General features: G+C 42.5%; 1 protein-coding gene across 1 annotated transcript in view; it reads right to left on the bottom strand.

The window, feature by feature from the left end:
- The window catches only part of PHEX (phosphate regulating endopeptidase X-linked), a 215255-nt gene that overhangs the window by 98999 nt on the left and 96390 nt on the right, over positions 1 to 19866 (bottom strand). The window contains exon 12 of the mRNA XM_031006124.3: positions 15610 to 15711. Within this exon, the coding sequence (XP_030861984.1) occupies positions 15610 to 15711 (102 nt within the window). The remainder of the gene's footprint in view (positions 1 to 15609; positions 15712 to 19866) is intronic.

Raw genomic sequence — 19866 nt, 5'->3', positions numbered from 1 at the left:
CTGCCAATGAGAGAACACCAGAATATACCAGGGTGGCAGACCTGTCCCCTTCACCTTAGCTAAACAAAGACACAGAGTGGAGCATCACCTTTCCAACATTGAGTCTTTGGTTATGGCGTACAGGACCCCATAAGTCAGTGGAGGGGGTGTCTATAATGGAAAGTAAACTTATTTACTAATGAACTCAAATATAAAACTGGAAAATGATTTGCCTACTAGGATGGGTTGGGTCCCTCATGGCCTAGTCCAGTTCTGGGCCCTAAAACCTAGTAGGAATTTCTTACACCCGTACACAAAGGTCACATGTCCCAAGGCTGAATCCTTTCCCCATCACAGTTCAACAACGATTAGGCTTACTCAAATACTTCTGTGAGTCGATGTATACAATGGTCTTGAGCTAAACAGAAAAAAATAATTCAGTCAATAATGAAAAATAGCCTAATCAACCAAACAGAAAAATAGAAAAAAAAATATGCTAAGTAAGCAAAACACAGAAAGAAAAATACTGTATAATCTCACTTATATGTGGAATCTTAAAAAGTTGTTCTCATAGAAACAGAGAGTAGAAAGTAGTTACCAAAGGCTGGAGGGAGGGGGAGAGATAGGGAAAGGGGAGATTTTGATCAAAGGGCACAAAATTTCAATTAGACTGGAAGAATAAGTTTTAGTAACCAATTGTACTGCATGGTGGCCACAGTTAATAATAATTTATTATATATTTCAAAATTGCTAAAATAATAGATTTTTAATGTTCTTACCAAAAAAATAAGTTTGTGAAGTGATGGATATGTTAAGTAGTTTGATTGAATCTTTCTATAATGTATACATACATCAAAACATCACACTGTACCCCAAAAATATATATACAATTATTATTTGTCAATTATATTCTGGGAATTCTGAGAACAGACATTAAGAGGACTAGCAGCTTCTGCTTTCTCTTCTTGGCACTCTTAGCTACCCTGTAGGAGTACCACAGCACCCTGTTGAGAAAGCCACATGAGGAACACTGAGCTGCCAGACACATGTGTGAAGAAGCCACCTTGGACGTCCAGCCACAGCCACCATCTGACTGCAACTGCCTAAGGGACTCCAGGTGAAACCAGCAGAGGAGCCACCCAGCTGAGCCCAGCCAACCCACAGAATCATAGGAAATAATAAAATACTTGTTTTAAGCCAGCAAGTTTTGGGGTAATTTGTTATGCAGCAATAAATAACCAAAACACAGACAACTACAGTAACTGAGTCATTCTACCTAGATGGAAAAAAAATAAAACCTACTCTGTTCCTCGGGCCTTTCACTGATCTAGAACCAAAAAAAAGAAAACAAAGCGCAAAACTCCAAAATCTTCTATGAGCAATCCTTACATAAATTTCATTTTTTAAAAAGGAATTTTGTTCATTTGAAACACCACAAATGATGGCATTTACAATCAAAATTAAATTTATTTTGCAAAGTTGTCAGCACCTCTATCAGAATACTTGATCATGTTAATTCCTCCTAACATTGTTTCCTCTGACTTTTCCAACCCCAAATCTTTCCCTCTTTTCCCAGTATATTTCACCCTTTCTTCTCTTGGTATCAGGCTGTTTCTCCAGTTTGTATACGAGATTCTGTCAGAAATAGATTTGCTGTCATGCCCTCTGCTTGCCTTTACCCAGCTATGCTAGGGTCTCAAAAATGACAACTCAGAACACTGGGTTAAATACAATTTCTCTCTCTTCACCCATTTTCCACTATCTGCCTGTCCGGCCCTGGGGTTATTAATGGAACTGACATTCCTGTACAACTGACTGAGCAGGACCAGCAGCCAGATAACAAGGGTGCAGCTGGCAGCAGCAGACACAACCCTAGAGATAGCACCAAAGCAGACACATTGTGGCTATTAGTTTCATCTTGGGCCAAAGAGAATGAGCAACACAAAATATACACAGAAAACCTGAACATTCCTAATGGACTCTTTCCCCCATGAAATTAAAAGTCAATACATCAAAACTGATTATTTTTATTAAACCAAACTAAACATATATTTTTAAGTGAATTCCTCATATAATTTGGATAACAAAAAAAAACAAAAGAAACAAGACACAGGCATTAAATCACCACCACCCATCCCATGAATAAAAGTAATAAATATCCTCCATAATTCTTAAGAGGCATCTCTCTGCTTTGGGTCTCTAGAATTTTATCCTGAGGCTATTGTGGCATTTCCCAACTGCTTTCAAAGTCCCACAGACAACCAGTCTCTTACATACCCTTAAAAACCAAACACTTTTACAGTACATGTTTAAACTATCACTACTTGTTGATATGGTTAGAATTTTTAAGTATTTACTATTCCAAGTTTCGTCTTTTATTTTTTTAATTAATTAATTAATTATATTTTATTTATTTATTTTTTGGAGACAGAGTCTCACTCTGTTGCCCAGGCTGGAGTGCAGTGGCACAATCTCGGCTCACTGCAACCTCCGCCTCCTGGGTTCAAGCGATTCTCCTGCCTCAGCCTCCCAAATAGCTGGGATTACAGGTGCGTGCCAACACGTCCAACTAATTTTTGTATTTTTAGTAGAGATGGGATTTCGCCACTTTGGCCAGGCTGGTCTCAAACTTCTGGCCTCAAGTGATCCGCCTGCCTCAGCCTCCCAAAGTGCTGAGATTACAGATGTGAGCCACCACACCCAGACTCATCTTTTAATATAGTCCCACTGTTCCACAAATTTGAAAATAGTTATATTCCTCAACACTAGCATTATTTGTTTTTAAAATGTATGACATGGTTATATACATATTTGTATTCTTGATGATCAACACTGAAAATGCAACATTGCAGAGGTTTTCAAAAACCATGGAGTATATATTACGTGTGTTTCTGTTGATATAAGCTACTGCCCCTTACAAAAGATAATTTACATCAGTCTCTAACAGATATTTCTGCAAATTTGCTCATTAATAAAATGCTGTATTTCAAGTTAGTAAGGTGCTACCCTTTCCCTACCAGAAAAAAATCAATATACTGTTCATTGGTGGGAGAACTAATTTAGGCACTGATTTACAAATTGTTCAAAACAGCTTATGATTAAACAGAGGTTAAACATTAAAGAGAATATCTTGTGCCAGGAGGCAAAGATGCTTTCAAAAACAACTAGGGTCATGTCAAAATTCACTAAAGGAAGAGCCCCACATTGGCCAAGATGGGACAATCTGAGCTTCAGTGAATGATGATCATAATACATTTAAACACATCAAATACATAAGATTCCCTAAGTTGGTGATACTAAAAAGAAAACTATTTTGGCACCTCTGGAAGTGCTTAGGGCACCAACTTGTGAAAATTAATCAAGAGAAAGACAGCCATTTATGCTGTCTTTCCTGTATAAACTATATGTCAGAGTAATCAAGTGGTTGATGAGGGAAAATCCTTTTTTATAAAAAGAGCCTAGCTAATAAATGCAAAAAGAATGATAGAATTTGAAAATCAAACATTGCAACACCGAATGGAATCATGAATCAATGAAATATTATCAATGGCCACTGAAACAATTAAGTCAGTGGTTTCAACCCTGGCTGCACATTTGTATCTCCCGGGTAACTTTTTTTTTTTTTTTTTTGAGACAGAGTCTTGCTCTATCACCCAGGCTGGAGTGCAGTGGCATGATCTTGGCTCACTGCAACCTCCACCTCCTGGATTCGAGGAATTCTCCTGTCTTAGCCTCCCAAGTAGCTGGGATTACAGGTGCATGCCACCATGCCTGGCTAATTTTTGTACTTTTAGTAGAGATGGGGTTTCACCATGTCGGCCAGGCTGGTCTGGTCTCAAACTCCTGACCTCAAGTGATCTACCCACCTCGGCCTCCCAAAGTGATGCGTTTACAGGCGTAAGCCTCTGCGCCGGGCCCCTCCTGGGTAACTTTAGAAAATGCCTGTGTCCCACTCCCAGAGAGTCTGATCTTCATATGGGGTGTGGCCTGAGCCTCAGGATTTTTAAAAAGCTTCCCAGGTGATTCTAATGTACAGCCAAGAAACAGGACAGCTGCATGAGGAATGGTAAGAAAGTTCAAATGAAAGGAGCAGGCTGACAACACCTGAACACACGGATCGCCCTTCACTTTGGAAGTGGGACAACGTGGCATTGTGAGCCTCTTGATAGATGCAACAGGAAGCTCACAGCACTGCCTATGAAGTCTTCTTATCCAAAGAAAATTGAACCTGGATCTAATCAAACCTCTAGATAGAACCAATTACAGAAAATGTAAGAGACAGAACAACATGTTAAAAGACAACATTAAGAAATAACTAGCAAAACAAGATTGTTAAAAATTCTACCAGACAAATGACTCAATTTATTTCATAAATAAATTTCATGGATGGAGACGGGGTACTCTTAAAATTTAAAAAGCTTCAAAAGATGTACCTATTAACTGCAGTATGCAGACCTCGTCTGGATACTGATTCAAATCAACCATTTTTTTTTCAAAAAAAAAAAGCAAACAATTTTGAGATAATTATAGAAAACTGCACACAGACAGGAGACTAATAAGGAATTAATGTTAATATTGTCGAGTATGTTAATGGTATTATAGTTAGGTTTTTAAAATTCCTTATATGTTGGAGATACATAATGAAATATTTATAGTAAAATGGTGTCAGAGATGGAATCACAGTAAAATGATTTCATAGATGGAATTAGCTTTAAAATTCTCAAGCATAAAAACAAGTAGGGGAGTAGATGAAATCAGCATGATAAAATATTACTAACTGTTGAGTCTGGGTGATAAGTATATGGAGATTAGTTATGTACATTTTTGTGTACATTTTTAAATTCCCATAAAAATATTTTTAAATATTAGAGGCAAAGTTTAATAAAATTCTATTTTGTACCTCTGCCCCAAAGAAAACAATGTAATTATGTAATTGGCATCACTTTTTCATTCCCAATTTTAAGACACTATAATGGAGCATGTTATTTAGTGAGGGAGGCAGTAAGAGGAAACTTGGGGAAAAAAATGAACATGTCATCTTACTAATACTGAGCACTTATTCTGTGCTAGCCACTGCACATATATTAATTGTTCCACTCAGTAAAAATAGGGACAAAAGTTATTTGTCTTCATTTCATGAGTGAGGAAACTGAGTCCCCCAAAACTGTCCATCTTGCCTGAGGTCCCATAGCTAGTGTTTGGTAAAGCCATGGTTCTTACTAAGGTCTGCCCAGTGGTCAAAGAATGGAGTGTCAGATCCACATTAGGTTCTGAAAATACAAAAATAAAGTAGTCAGACTTACTTCTTTCCCTACAGGGGTTGCTTCAATTCAGTAATATATAGCTGGGGGATAGTTTTTCAGCTATGAATAAACACTACGATGCTACTGCAAAAAGTTCAGAGAAGACAGGAAAGATCTCACTATCAGAAATGCTACAAGGGTTTATTTTGCTATTCTTTTTCCAAGACTATCAATGGGGACGCCGATTAAACAGAATGAGAAGATACATGCTACGAAGTGGATGAGTCTCGAAAACATAAGGCTAAGTGAAAGAAGCCAGTCACAAAAATCGCATTGGTGCATGATCTCATTTACAGGAAATATCCAAAATACATGAATCCATAGAAACAAAAAGCAGATTGGTAGTTGTCAGGGGCTGGGGGAGTGGGGAATGGAGAGTGACTGCTTAATGGGTACAAAGTGTCCTTTGGGAGTGACAAAAATGTTTTGGAACTGGATAGAGGTGGTGATCACACAACACTGTGAATGTTCTAAGTGCCACTGAATTGCTCACTTCATTTTTTTCTTTTATTGATGCATAATATTTGTACATATTTATGGGTACATGTGAGTAGTTTTTACCTGCATAGAATGTGTAATGATCAAGTCAGGGTATTTGGAGTGCCCATCACTGTGAATATTCATTATTTCTATGTGTTGGTAACATTTCAAGTCCTTTCTTCTAGCCGCTTTGGAATATACAATATACTGTTGCTAACTGTAGTCACTATAATCTGCTATTGAGCATTAGAGCTTATTTCTTCTATCTAATTGAGAATTGTTCACTTTAAAATGGTTACTTTTATGTTAGGTGAATTTTACCTCAATTAAAAAAAAATGTTTAAGGATGAGAAACTAAGGGAGGGGAATAACTAAAACAGAAATGGTATAAATTTGAGAGCTGGCAGAAAGAAGCAACAGGATTTGTGCTTAGAAGTTGGCTAAGAGGAAAGACTGAGATTTCTGATTTGGTTGTCTGAACAGCTGGCTGTTTTCACAGAATGATATAATCTGCACTTAGGTAACATGGAACTTCAGAAAAATGAGAACCCAGTGAAGCTTTGTTCATTTCCTCAGGTTTCCACATTTTAAACAGAACAATACATTGGTAAATTAAAGAATGCCCTAAATACAGTATAACTGGATGATATCAACGCATTGCTAAATATCTCAAGGTCTCCTTGCAGGCAAAAGGGAGAATTTAAATCATAGGTCCATGGAGTTTGTCCAAAGTAGAACAACTAGACCAAAAATCTATTAGTTAGTGAATTGACTGGCACCTAACAAAAGACTCACCACTTAGAAGTTTCTCCCAGAATATTTTTGTTCAATAGATAAATCTGGAAGGGCATCGCCAAAGGATGAACAAATTGGCTGATTCCAATTCCCTTTTTTTGAGCATGTCCATTCATAATAACCCCAAAATAATAAAACTAAAAAACAAACTTATCAAGTTATGAACGATATAGAAACAGTAGCTGATATACTGAAGGAAAGAGTTGACCTTTTCAAAGGGTGTCTGAGATGCCATTCTAAGGAATTAGTCCTACATTTAGGGAGAAGGCATTATGCAAAAGATGTGTATCATAGTAATAACTATAACAGCACAACCTAAATATGCAATTATAGAGAAATGTTTAAGTAGTATCTCCTGTGCCACCACTAGAAGAATATGTCACAGTAGTGAATATTCTTTTTTGTGTGTGTGTGAGATAGAATCTCACTCTGTCGCCCAGGCTGGAGTGCAGCGGCGTAATCTCGGCTCACTGCAACCTCCGCCTTCCGGGTTCAAGCGATTCTCCTGCTTCAGCCTCCCAAGTAGCTGGGATTACAGGCGCCTGCCACCACACCTGGCTAAGTTTTTTGTATTTTTAGTAGAGACAGGGTTTCACCATGTTGGCCAGGCTGGTCTCAAACTCCTGACCTCTATAGTGATCCACCCGCCTCGGCCTCCCAAAGTGCTGGGATTACAAGTGTGGGCCACTGTGCCCAGCCAATAGTGAATATTCTTGCATAAAGAATATGCAATAATACAAGAAATGCTTATAATAAATGTTAAGAGAAAAAAGAACTCAAATTTTTATAAACATCATTGTTCAAGAATGCCTTTCGAAGCCTATGTATGGGAAAAAAGTCAAAGTGATACATCAAAATGTTAGCAGCAGTTATGCTTAGATGATGGAACTAGAATTTTTTTTTGTCTTTCTACTGTTGTGCTTTATTTTCCAGATTTTTAAAATGAGCATAGATTTTTAAAACAATAATAAACATGTAGGAGGTCCAGAAATATATTTTTTGAAAGCCAGAGCCATGAACCAAAACAACTAAATGGATTTTAATAAGAATAAATGTGAAGTTCTGGGATGAGGGTTTTTTTTTGTTTGTTTTTTAATGCCAAGTTTAGGACTGGAGCAACAGGGCTTAACAACAGTTCCTGTGAGGGGGGAAAAAAAGACCTAGAAATTAACTGACTAGAAATTCGTTATGAGCCAACAGTGAATGGCTGAGGGGAAAAGATAGCCATAATGTAAACTTTGGATTTCTTAATATAATTTGTATGCAAGACAAAGGCAGTAATAATATTCCCATTGTGCTGTGTGAGTTACACTATACCTAGAATATTGTGCACAGCCTTGAACTGAAGCTTCTAAAACAGATATTGAAAACTGGAGAGCAGCCAGCAGGATGAGGCATCAGAACCACACCTTAGAGCAATGGTTCTCATACTTGGGCTGCATCAGAATCACCAGCAGGACTTACTAAAGTACAGATGCCTAGGGCCTCTCCCAGAGTTGCTGATTCTATAGATGTGGGATAGAGCCAAGAATCTGCATTTTTAGCTAGTCCTGAGTGATGGCGATGCTTCCGGACTGGGGACCACACTTTGAGACCCACTGGCATTGCGGATAAAAGCACAGACTGTGAAACCAGACCTCTAGGGAGGGAATCCCAGCTCTTCTACCTACTAGCTGTGTGACCTTGGGTAAGTGTGGTCATACTCTCTGTGCTTCAGTTTCCTCATCTGTATTAAAAAAAAAAAAAGTACCTACCTCATACGGATATTATGGCATTGAGAGAGCTAATATTTGTGAAGCATTTAGAACATCCAGTCTGACTGTAATGTTGGTTCATTTAATGTGAGAAACACTAAAGGTGTTTTATTTGAAATAGAAAAAACAGCCAGGCACGGTGGCTCATGCCTGTAATCCCAGCACTTTGGGAGGCTGAGGCAGGCGGATCACTTGAGGTCAGGAACTCAAGACCAGCCCAGCCAACATAGCAAAACCCCATCTCTACTAAAAATACAAAAATTAGCCGGGCATGGTGGCGCGTGCCTGTGGTCCCAGCTACTCGGGAGGCTGAGACAGGAGAATCGCTTGAACCCGGGAGGCAGGGGTTGCAGTGAGCCAAGATTGCACCACTGCACTCTAGTCTGGGCCACAGAGCAAGACTCTGTCTCGAAAAAAATAAATAAATAAAATAAAATAAAGAAAAAAGAAAAACATTTAAACATCTTCAAACGTTGGAAGGGCTTTTATGTGGAAGACTTAACCTGGGTAGTTCCTGGGGACAGATGTGGAGTCAAGGAGCAGAAATGACCAAGAAAGAGCCTTTGGATCTCTCTCAAGAAGGGCTCTTTAGCAGAGACAGCAACAGTAGAGTAGGTGGCCTGGCTGGGTTCTGGGTGTCCTAGTACTCACTCAGGGGACCCACCTGCGAGAAATGGTGAAAAGGGGACTCCAGTAAGAGGTAAGACAATCACTTAATGAACATTATACCCTTCTATTAACACAGGCTTGGCATAAGGAAATTTTCACTTGTAATCACCTAGAGCTCTCAAAGCACAGGTCCCAGACCAGCAGCATCAGAATTGCCTGAGAACTTGTCAGAAATGCAAATATCCAGGCTCCACCTCAGCTCTACTGAATCAGAAATTCTAGGGGTGGGGCCGGCAATTGGGGTTTTAACAAGCCCTTCAGATGGCACTGATGCATGCTCAAGTGTGAGAATGAATGACCTAAAGCATCCCCCTAAATGACATTTACATGAGGCTCTAGAGCATGGAAAATCACGCCGGTAAGATATCACATGTACTATGCCTTTAATAAATATATGTTGGCTGGGTGTGGCAGTGGCTCACACTGTAATCCCAGCATTTTGGGAGGCTGTAGCTGGCGGATCGGTTGAGGCCAAGAGTTTGAGACCAGCCTGGGCAACACAGTGAGATCCCATCTCTACCAAAAAAAACAAAAAATTAAGAAAACCACTCAGCTGGATGTGGGGGCACACACCTATAGTTCCAGGTACTCAGGAGGCTAAGGTGGGTGGGGGCACACACCTATAGTTCCAGATACTCAGGAGGCTAAGGTGGGTGGATCGCTTGAGCCCAGGAGTTTCAGGCTGCAGTGAGCTATGATTGTAACACTGCACTCCAGCCTGGGCAACAGAGCGAGACTTTAACTCGAAAAAATAAATAAATATATGCATCAAACTCCCACTTATACCAGATATTTACTTTTGTGTTTAAAATATATATCACAACGACAGTACTGAATTTGTTCAAAACCACAAAATCCAAAATCCAGAGAAAAGAAATGCATCCCCTCCAACACCCTCTCAGCAGGGGCTGCTCACAAATATCCCTCCTCTCACCGTCTGGTCCAGCCAAAGCCTCCCCTCCCAGAGGCACAGCAGTTTGGACCAAACGGCTGACAACTTGGGGAGCCTTTCTCATGCTCCAGGCATTCTTATAAGTACTTTAGGCATAGTGGCTCTTTTAATCCTCATAACAAATCTTCTGAGACAGGGACCAATCTCCCCAGTTTATGGATGTGAAAACTGAGGGTGGAAGAAGTTAAGTAATTTCCAAAGGGTCATACAGTCAATAAGGTGTAGAAGTTGGCTTGGAAACTAGGCAGTCTCTCACCTGTCTATACTCCTGACCTCTATACCATACTTCCTGTTGAGGCCAGTGAGAGGAAAGAGATACAAGTATGAAGGCCGCCATCTTGGCCTGCATGTGTGTGAGAGAGACATGGAGCCAAAGAGAAGGGACAAGCTCAGGAAGGTGGCACATGGGAGGGAGCCACAGCCCGCGGTTTCCATGCTGGTCTACCAGTCACTGTCCCTGGTGAGCCCTGGAGTGGATGCCAGACGCAGGGTGACTGCATTCTTGAGCGGTTATGCAAATGTGCTGGAATCTGTAACTGGAAAGGGCAGGAGACAGTTTGATGAAAGCCCTTCTGTTTCTTTTCTCCTACGAAACAATTTAAAATGCACAGTGAGGTGAAGCAGGAGTGAAGGTATCAAGGGGAAGTGACAGCCAGATGCAGAGTTGGGATTAGTAAGGAAGGAAGAGGAAGACTTGCCACAAGGCTGCAAGACAGGGTGTGGGAACACCACAGAGGAAGAGAGAAAGGGGCAGAGTAGGCACTTCCCAAGTAAGGCACCCTCACATGTCATGTTTGAGCTCCGTCAAAGCCTCCTCCCCTAGACTCCCAGGACCCCTTTCATCTCCATCACATTACCTAACACTTCTCCTGGTCTGCCCTGCATCCATGGCCTCCTGTTCTCTCCTAGGAGCCTGAAGGCCCCCGCAGAAAAGGGACTGTGGCTGCTCATCTCTGAGTCCGAATCCTGGCTCAGCACCTGGCATGCTGTTGGTGTGCTAGAAATGTTTGTGGCATGGAGTCTGCTGAAGCAGTGCTAGCAACCAGACTTGGTGAAATGTGCTGTTGCCTTACAGGCAAGGAAGCACTGGGAAAGCGTATACCCCCAGGGGCTGTGTCCTAGTTGGGAATCCCCCAGAAACAGACTCTAAGACAAGGATTCAAGTGCGAGCAGTTCATTTGGGCAGCAAAAGAAACACGGGTAGGAGAAAGAGGAAATATGTAGAGAAAGAAAGGCAGTCAGCAACGAGTATCTTAGCTAGTATAATAGCTCTAGCCCATTGGAAAAGCTCCCAGAGCCCATGTGGAACACGCACTAGAGGGATGAGGGAGCGGGGGCCACACACAGCAACTCCCATCAACTGTTGGGTGAGGACTTCTGAGGAAGGTGCGGTCATTCCCCGTCCTTTGGGCCCTCTTTATGAGTAGCAAAGCAGGCTGTAGCAGGGAGAGAATGCTCTTGGCCAAAATGCAGGAGGCTGCAGTTGGAAGTCAGGCAGGTGTGCTGTGAAGTGGTAAGGACAAGACAGGGGTTCCCAACCTTTTTCATGCAGCAGAATCACCAGGTAAAACACAAGGCACTGAGCCCTACTCCCAGAGCTCAGCAGGTGGGGATGTGAAAATTTGCATCTCTAATGAGTTCCCAGGGACCACTGCTGCTACTGGTCTGGAACCACACCTTGAGAACCACCAGGCTCCGGATATAAGCAGGGCCCTGACCGCATCCTGGGAGAAATCCAGTACCTAGGCCTGGTAGAGCTTAGAGACAAAGCGAAAGAAGTGGGCTACACCTCTGTTTTGCCCTCTGCAAGAAAACTCTCACCACCTCACTCAAAGCCTGTGTGTGGGGGTCACATGCCAATAAACTTAGGACCATTCAGCCGACTTCTCTGCACCTGCTGTGGCCAAGGTTAAGGCCACTCCCTCAGAGCATCATTAGGATGCCACCTCCCTGTGAGTCCCATCCTGCTATTTTTCTTTGGATGTGACCTGACAAACTTAGGTCCCAGGGGCAAAGAGCACAAACAAACAAATAATTCCGAAGGGATCCAGCTTTTGGCTATATAGTCAAATCCAGCTCGAGATAAGCCAAGCTCAGGAAGTTGCTCCTCCTGATCTGATGCTCTCCTGCCAGGTCTCAGTCAGAATCCTGATGTAGCGACCTTGAGATCCTCCTCTTCTACTCTGGCAAGGACAAATCCTCCAGAAGACACCCCTAAAATCATTATTTTATCACCTGACACTCATTCAACAGCTGTGGTCACCAGAAAAATAACAGATGCCGTCCTTTGCTGCTTATTTACAATAAGAGCACATGCTTGCAGGGAACAGAGAATCCTAAACAAAAAGCGGTGCTTATTTCACAATACTAAATTTCCACTTGAAACCTACACCACCAGTTTCACAATACAAAAACTACTCGTGACCTCTTAAGAGATGAGCAGGAAAAGGCAGGGAGACAGAGAAAACAAATTTACCCTTCACGGGAGCAGAGGCATCCTCATTTATCTTTTACAGTGAACACCCCTAGCAAAGAGTACAACAAAGCCACATCCACACACTTCCATTTTGAGACGAGGTCATTGCTACAAAAGCCAAGGTATTAGGCCTCAGAACACTGCAGCTTTCTGTACCTGCCCGGTTCAGGAGGTCGGTCACTATGGAATGCTGAGGTTAACACTTCTTTGGAGGCTCTGTAATTAGCTGCGGTCCAGAGCTTCATGGTGAGGGAAAGAAAAGCTTCTCCCTTTCACAGATCAGAACATTTTTCCAGCTTTCCCAATGGGTTGCCAAGTGACTCAGCATTGGCCCAGTGTGGGCACTATTATTGATGAGAAATCTTCCGCCTGGGTGATACACTGCATACAACACATGCCCAAAGAACAGTGCCAAGTCATACCAGGAAGAGCAGGCGAGTTATTCACCTCCACTTCAAATGCAGGCAAATCCTTTCTTAATGCAGGGGCTACCCAGTATCAGAAAGACAAAACCCTAAGATAGTGGGAGATTTCCATCTAAGATTCAAGGAATTATTAGGCAAAGTCTCTCCTTTCTTGTTGACTATTAAAAGGCAATCAAATCGAGGACAACAGAGAAAAAGGGCAAGAAATTTTTTTTTTTTTTTCAAAAACAACGCCGGAGTAGAAAGCTGCATAAAAGCTTTCAACGCCGCTAGTGTTCTTTGTGAGTACCACGAGCTCCACCCAGAGGTCATTTTAAGAACTGCATGTTCATTTAATTTTGAGGGAAAAAAAAAAAAAAAATTTACGTCTTCCGGGGTCCAGGAAAGGACCCACTTCAAAGAAATGCTGAAATTGCTTCAACAACATCCATCTTTCTTGCATTTCGTTAAAGAAACTTCTCTGAACTCTGAAATGCAAGATACAGTCGGGGAACTTTGTGAGATCCAATTTGCCTTTGATATTTGTACCTGTCGTGGAACTAGCAGAGTTCCTGGCAGGTTGAACTCAGCTCAAAGAAAGCAGAGTGTTCAAAGAACGCTTTTAGAAGAAAAACTGACAGCTCTCATTGAAATAAAATAGAAGACTGGAGAGCAACTCGGGAGGCAAACAGGAACATGTCTAATATTAGAAGAACTGAGAATAGTCCTGCTTCAAGAAGGACCCATGGGCCACTTGCCGAGAAGGGCCAACTGTGAGGCACCCACTCCCTTATGCCACTCAGAAGAGCTCCCTGAGGCAACTGCAATCCACACTGCTCAAAGAACTGACTGCGCTTCCCAGAACATTCCCCTGGCATCCAGGGGAATGTTACCCCACATTACCCCCAACACGTATACATACACACACACTCCACCCCACCCTCCACCCTGGTGGTCCTGTACTAATTCATGCAAGCACCTCTTCGGTCCATGTGGGGTCAGGCGAGGATAAAGAGCCCTTAATACACTAAGCGCTCAACTGCCCAGGGCAAGACACATCCTGTTCCACATACCACAAGCTAGCTCAGCAAATAAATGAAGCCTTCATAAAACAACAATATGTTGGTGTTGAAAGTTGTCTACCATCTGGAGAGTTTCCCATCACAGCCCATGTGCTCTTGCCTTCATCAGCCTGTGCCTTATGTGACTGAGGACAGCTTTGACAGATTTTTGAAGGGGAAACAAAAAATCAAACCTACTCTTTGTCTTCCTCCAACGCTGCCTTGCCACCCACCATCCCAGTTCTTCCTTCATTATAAACACTGAACAAACAGCCTTTTCACATCTATTGACAAAAGTATCTATGGCAATGTTTATCCATCTCCAGTACCATGAGTTTAAAGCACTAGAAAATATCCTTGCTAAAACTCTACGTGTTCTCATTTCAACAAGGTTAAGCATTCCCAGAATGCTGAGGCAAAAATATTTGTGCTCAGTATGACTCAGTATGACTCCAAGCAGTGTTTCCCCAGACCTGCCTAGTGATAACAATCACCCGGAGACTGGCTAAAGTGACAGCTGTTCAGCCTGCATCCATGATCCATTAACCCAGGCCTTGCTGGGAAGGGGCCCAGAAAGCCAGAGCGTCCAGGCAACCCAGGTGATTGTTATACTCAGGAAGCTTTCAAAAGTACCTCTAGATACAAGAAATGCTCAGCTGCAGAGAAGCATCCATCAAGAGTCTAGCAGGTGTGCTCTACCCACTTGAATTCCAGCTCTATCAGAATCTCTGGAATTCAAAATGGGTCCCATTCATTCATTCATTTGTTCAGAGATGGAGTCTCTCTCTGTCACCCAGGCTGGAGTGCAGTGGCACGATCTCAACTCACTGCAACCTCCGCCTCCCAGGCTCAAGCGATTCTCCTGCCTCAGCCTCCCGAGTAGCTGGGACTACAGATGCATGCCACCACACCCGACTAATTTTTTGTATTTTTAGCAGAGATGGGGTTTTGCCATGTTGGCCAGGCTGATCTCAAACTCCTGACCTCAAGTGATCCACCTGCCTCAGCCTCCCAAAGTCCTGGTATTACAGGCGTGAGCCACTGCACCCAGCCCGTTTTCTACTTTTAAACAGCATGGCTGTCAATACTTTTCTCCTTTGTTCCCTTATCGTGTCGCATAGTATCAGAAAATTTTACAAGGCCCAGCAAGTGTCCACTTCTATTAGGAAATACGTCTGTAGTCCTAAGCAATGGTAGAACACTGGTCTGCAGTTTATCAGTACACTATTTGGGTCATTTGTGCCAAATGATGGGTCGGGAAGGAGATATGCTTGGTTACAGGAAAGGATTTGCCCCAGGATATTTGCATGCATCATGCACAGAGCAGAAGGACATGTGGCCAATATGGGTTTTCTTCGTTTTGGTGTCTTAGGGGCTCTTGTTCCAGCTGCTCCCTGTGACTCCCACTGCTCTGCATTCTGCCATATCCAGTGATGGTTTATGACACAATTCACCAGGCAGCAAGCCATGTGCCTCTTACAGACAGCAATTAGGAGAAAGGAAAGGCCGAATTACAAGGTATTTGAAAATGCAGTTCGAAAAATTCAGGTATTATTTTCTCTTACCTCCTGGTGAAACAAAAATCTATGTATTCATCCAAAAGCAGACAGCTAACTCTGGGGTCATTCAGAGTCAACAGTTCAGTCAATATAAAAACCAACTACACAGTCAATGTCAAGCATGAAAATCCATTAAACCAGAAGTCTTATTTTTTTTTCATCAAAAGGAATCCTTACCTTTTCTTTGGCTTTCCTTTTCGTTCCTGCATCCATCCACTCATTTTCTTTCTCTAGCATGTCAATAAAGGCCCAGCGAACGCCCTCAATCAATTCCTCCATCTACAAGAAAATACCCAAAGAGGGAACGTCAAAGCCAAGAAGCTTCAGTCGAGGTTTTCTGGAACAAAATTGGCTTGCATGAGAAATGACCCTTTACTCAACATGGTAAGTAAGGGGTTCTTTCAGCTTGACTCCATGCTCTGGCAACACTTCTTTTTCCAGGAAAATTCCCTTCTTTCCACCACTAAAAGATAACTAACCAGGCCCAGCATGGTGGCTCATGCCTGTAATCCCAACAATTTGGGAGGCCAAGGCAGGTGGATCACTTGAGCCCAGGAGTTCGAGACCAGCACGGACAATATGGTGAAACCCCATCTCTACCAAAAATATAAAAATTAGCTGGGCATGGTAGCTCATGCCTGTAATCCCAGGACTTTGGGAGGCTGAGATGAGCAGATCCCTTGAGCCCAGGAGTTCAAGACCAACATGGGCAACATGGCAAAACCCCATCTCTACAAAAAATATAAAAATTAGCTGGGTGTAGAGGCGAATGCCTTAGTCCCAGCTACTCAGGAGGCTGAAGTGGGAGGATTGCTTGAGCCCAAGAGGTGGAGGTTGCAGTGAGCCATGACTGCACCACTGTACTCCAGCCTGGGCAACAAAGCAAGACCGTGTCTCCAAAAAATAAAAAACATTTAAAAAAAAAAAACCATTTCTTTCCATGAGAATAATGTGGTGGCCCAGCTATAAAATGAATTATACGGGTATACAGGGATAGGAATTCACCATAGATTATGACAAACCAATAACTTACCTGTCTGTAGCTACTAAACTAGTTCATCCTTATCAAGGTACCAACTAATTTTAATCATTTAATAAAGGACTGAGAGAGACAGGCAAAGGCATGGGCTGTGCATTTCAGATAGGTATTGCAGAAGAAAGTGAACAGTTGAAAGAGATAACTGTTAACACAGAGAAACGGGCAGGGAGACTTAGCACCCCAAAGGACACTTCACCAATATGAATCACACTTATGTCAGGACCCCAGTTCTTTCCAAATTTAGTTCCGTGGGTTAAACTAAATGTTCAGCTGTTCTATATCATCTTCCTACTCTCCTCTCTACTCCTTGGCAGCTCAGAAAAGTCTTGTTATTTCAAATTTAAAAGGGTAGGTATAGGCCAGGGGCAGTGGCTCACCCCTATAATCTCAGGACTTTGGGAGGCCGAAGCAACACAAGAAGACCTCATCTCTATAAAAACAAAATTATTTTTTAAAGGCCAGGCATGGTGGCGCCTGCACCTGTAGTCCTAGCTACTCAGGAGGCTGAGGCAGGAAGATCACTTGAGCTCAGGAGTTTGAGGCTGCAGTAAGCTATGATTGTACCACTATACTTCAGCCTGGGTGACAGAGTGAGACCTTGTCTCTAAAAAAATAATAATAAAATAAAATGGTAGGCCTAAAGGGGGCTGCTACAGAAAGGTGGACTTCTGAAAGACCTACTGCAAAGCATTTGAACAGTGAGGCCACACCCATAGTGAGGATGTATGTGCCTGGCTTTGCTGCCAGTGTCTGTGGACCAGAAGAGAGGACTGGAGGAAAGGAGCTGCTGACACGTCACATTAGAGGCCACCTGCAGCGATGTGAGGAGGCCCTGCCTGTTCATGGATACAAACCCCTCGAAATCCAGTTCTCCTGCAGAGATGCTTTGGCTTTCTCAATGGGACACCCAAGAAAGAAAAAACACTGGGTTTGGCCCCAGAATGAACTTTTTCATTTGAGAGCATGGGGTTGTAAATCAATTGTTAACATTAACTCTAGAAGGAAAGACGTTGAAATGTTTCCTTGGTTCTATAATAAATTGTCAGCATGAAGCTCAAAATAATTTTTTTCTGTTTAATAAGTTTTCAGCTATGTTTTCAGTTCAATAACAGTTGTGAGGGAGCCAGAGCTATAAATCAGTGGGCTGGGTTCCATCATATGTAAATAAGAACAAACAGCAGATGGAAGGGGGTCGGGGGAGCTTCACAGCTATTTCTTCCCAACTTGGTAAAAACATTAAAAGAAGAGAAACTTCAACTTGGGATAAAACACAAACTGCTAGAAGAGCAAAGAGCAAAAGGTCCTTTAAAAATCATTAAGTCGGTGGTTCTTAACTTTGTCTGCCCATTAGAATCTGTGGAGGAACTTTAAAAAATACTGAGAGCTGGCCGCAGGGGCTCACACCTGTAATCCCAGCACTTTGGGAGGCTGAGGCGGGCGGATTACTTGAGGTCAGGAGTTCGAGACCAGCCTGGCCAACATGGTGAAACCCCGTCTCTACTAAAAATACAAAAAATTAGCTGGGTGTAGTAGCAGGCGCCTGTAATCCCAGCTACTCAGGAGGCTGAGGCAGGAGAATCACTGGAACTCAGGAGGCAGAGGTCGCAGTGAGCTGAGATTACACCACTGCACTCCAGTCTGGGTGACAGAGCGAGACTCAGTCTCAAAAGAGAAAAAAAATAATACTGACAAAAAATTTCTAAATAAAATAAAAAATCCTGCGGCGTGGGCATCGGGATGCTAGTGTCATTGTTCTGAGGTCCAGCCTGGGCATTGGGAGGGTTGAAAAAGTTCCCCAGGTAATTCTAATGTGCAGTCAGGGCTGAGACCCACTAGACCAGGGGAAACCATTTATTTGACAGATAAGGAAATTAAGGGTCAAGGAGTCTATGATCTGCTCAAGCTGACACAGCTAATGAGGACCAGAGCCAGGACCTGACCAAAGAGCTAAAATAACAGTGGAGAGCTCAGAGCCTCTAGTAACAACAGAGGATCCCTCCCAAAATCAGAGAGAAATGCCAGGGAGTGAAAGGGAATCAACTGAGAGATGCGTAAGTCACGATTTCAAACAGAAAACCCACATTAGGAGGATGTTAAAATGACAAGGAAATCTCCGGGGACTAGATCTTTTGCCTATCAGCATGCCTAAGTCTTTTTTTTTTTTTTTTTTTTTTTTTGAGAATGAGTCTGACTGTGTCACCCAGGCTGGAGTGCAGTGGCATGATCTTGGCTCACTGCTCACTGCAACCTCCACCTCCCAGGTTCAAGCGATTCTTCTGCCTCAGCCTCCTAAGTAGCTGGGATCACAGACATGCACCACCATGCCCAGCTAATTTTTGTGTATTTTTAGTAGAGATGGGGTTTCACCATATTGCCCAGGCTAGTCTCGAACCTCCGAGCTCAGGTGATCCACCCGCCTCAGTCTCCCAAAGTGCTGGGATTACAGGCGTGAGCCACCACACCTGGCCCTAAGTCTTTAGGGACTCATCATGTAGCAACATGCATTGGCTGGCCCATCACGTTCACAGAGAAAAAGAAATTATATCTTCCCAAATTAGGGAGGGGCAATGGGGAGGGAAAGAAGTGGGTGGACTCAAAGGAGAGATTTAGTGACCAAACCAATGGAAACAGGTGATTCATTTTATGTGGGAAAGTGAGGAACGTAGAGAGAGTCAGATTCATTCCTAGGCTTCAGAAAGATACTGGCAAACACCGTCATTCAATAAGACTGAGAAAATTGGAAGAAAAAGAGGGATGGGGACAGAAGCCAAACTAGTGGGATGAAGAGTGTATGGGAAGCGAAGACAGCAAGTCTGGACAAATTAATTGAGTTTGTCTATGAAGGAGAAAAAGCAAAGATAGGAGAGAAGTAGATGTAGGGTTAAGGGAAGGGTCTGAGGGTTTGGAGTTTGGGTTTCATGCATATGCTTGCTAATGCTGTTCCTACTGTTTTTGTTGTTGTTGAAAAGCTGAGAGATTTGACTATGTTTAAATACCAATAGAAAGGATCCAGCAAAAAGGAAGAGACTGAAAATAAGGGACAAAGCAAGCCATGAGTGGTGTCTCAGAGGGCAAAGGAGGTGATGGGATCCAGAGACTATATGGAAGGATTCACCTTAGATATGAGACAGACTTATGAGAGGAGAGAAGATTAAAATGATAGGCAGGCATGCAGAAGAATCTAAAGATTAGATGTAGAAGGTTGAGAGAGTCCTAGTATAAACGTGGGTCTTTTCTCCATGAAATAGGATTGAGACCTTCTGCTTAAAGGGAGGTTTATCTAAAAAATTATATTTCTTCGCACATGGCTATGTGCATCCTGGCAGCATGAACATATTACTAGGAAGAGAAGTACAGTAGTACCCCCTTATTCACAATTTTGCTTTCCATAGTTT

This window comes from Gorilla gorilla, chromosome X (genome assembly GCF_029281585.2).
Source record: "Gorilla gorilla gorilla isolate KB3781 chromosome X, NHGRI_mGorGor1-v2.1_pri, whole genome shotgun sequence".
Taxonomy (NCBI): domain Eukaryota; kingdom Metazoa; phylum Chordata; class Mammalia; order Primates; family Hominidae; genus Gorilla; species Gorilla gorilla.
Note: the sequence above shows the minus strand (reverse complement) of the source record. Positions and strands in the feature narration are given on the sequence as shown.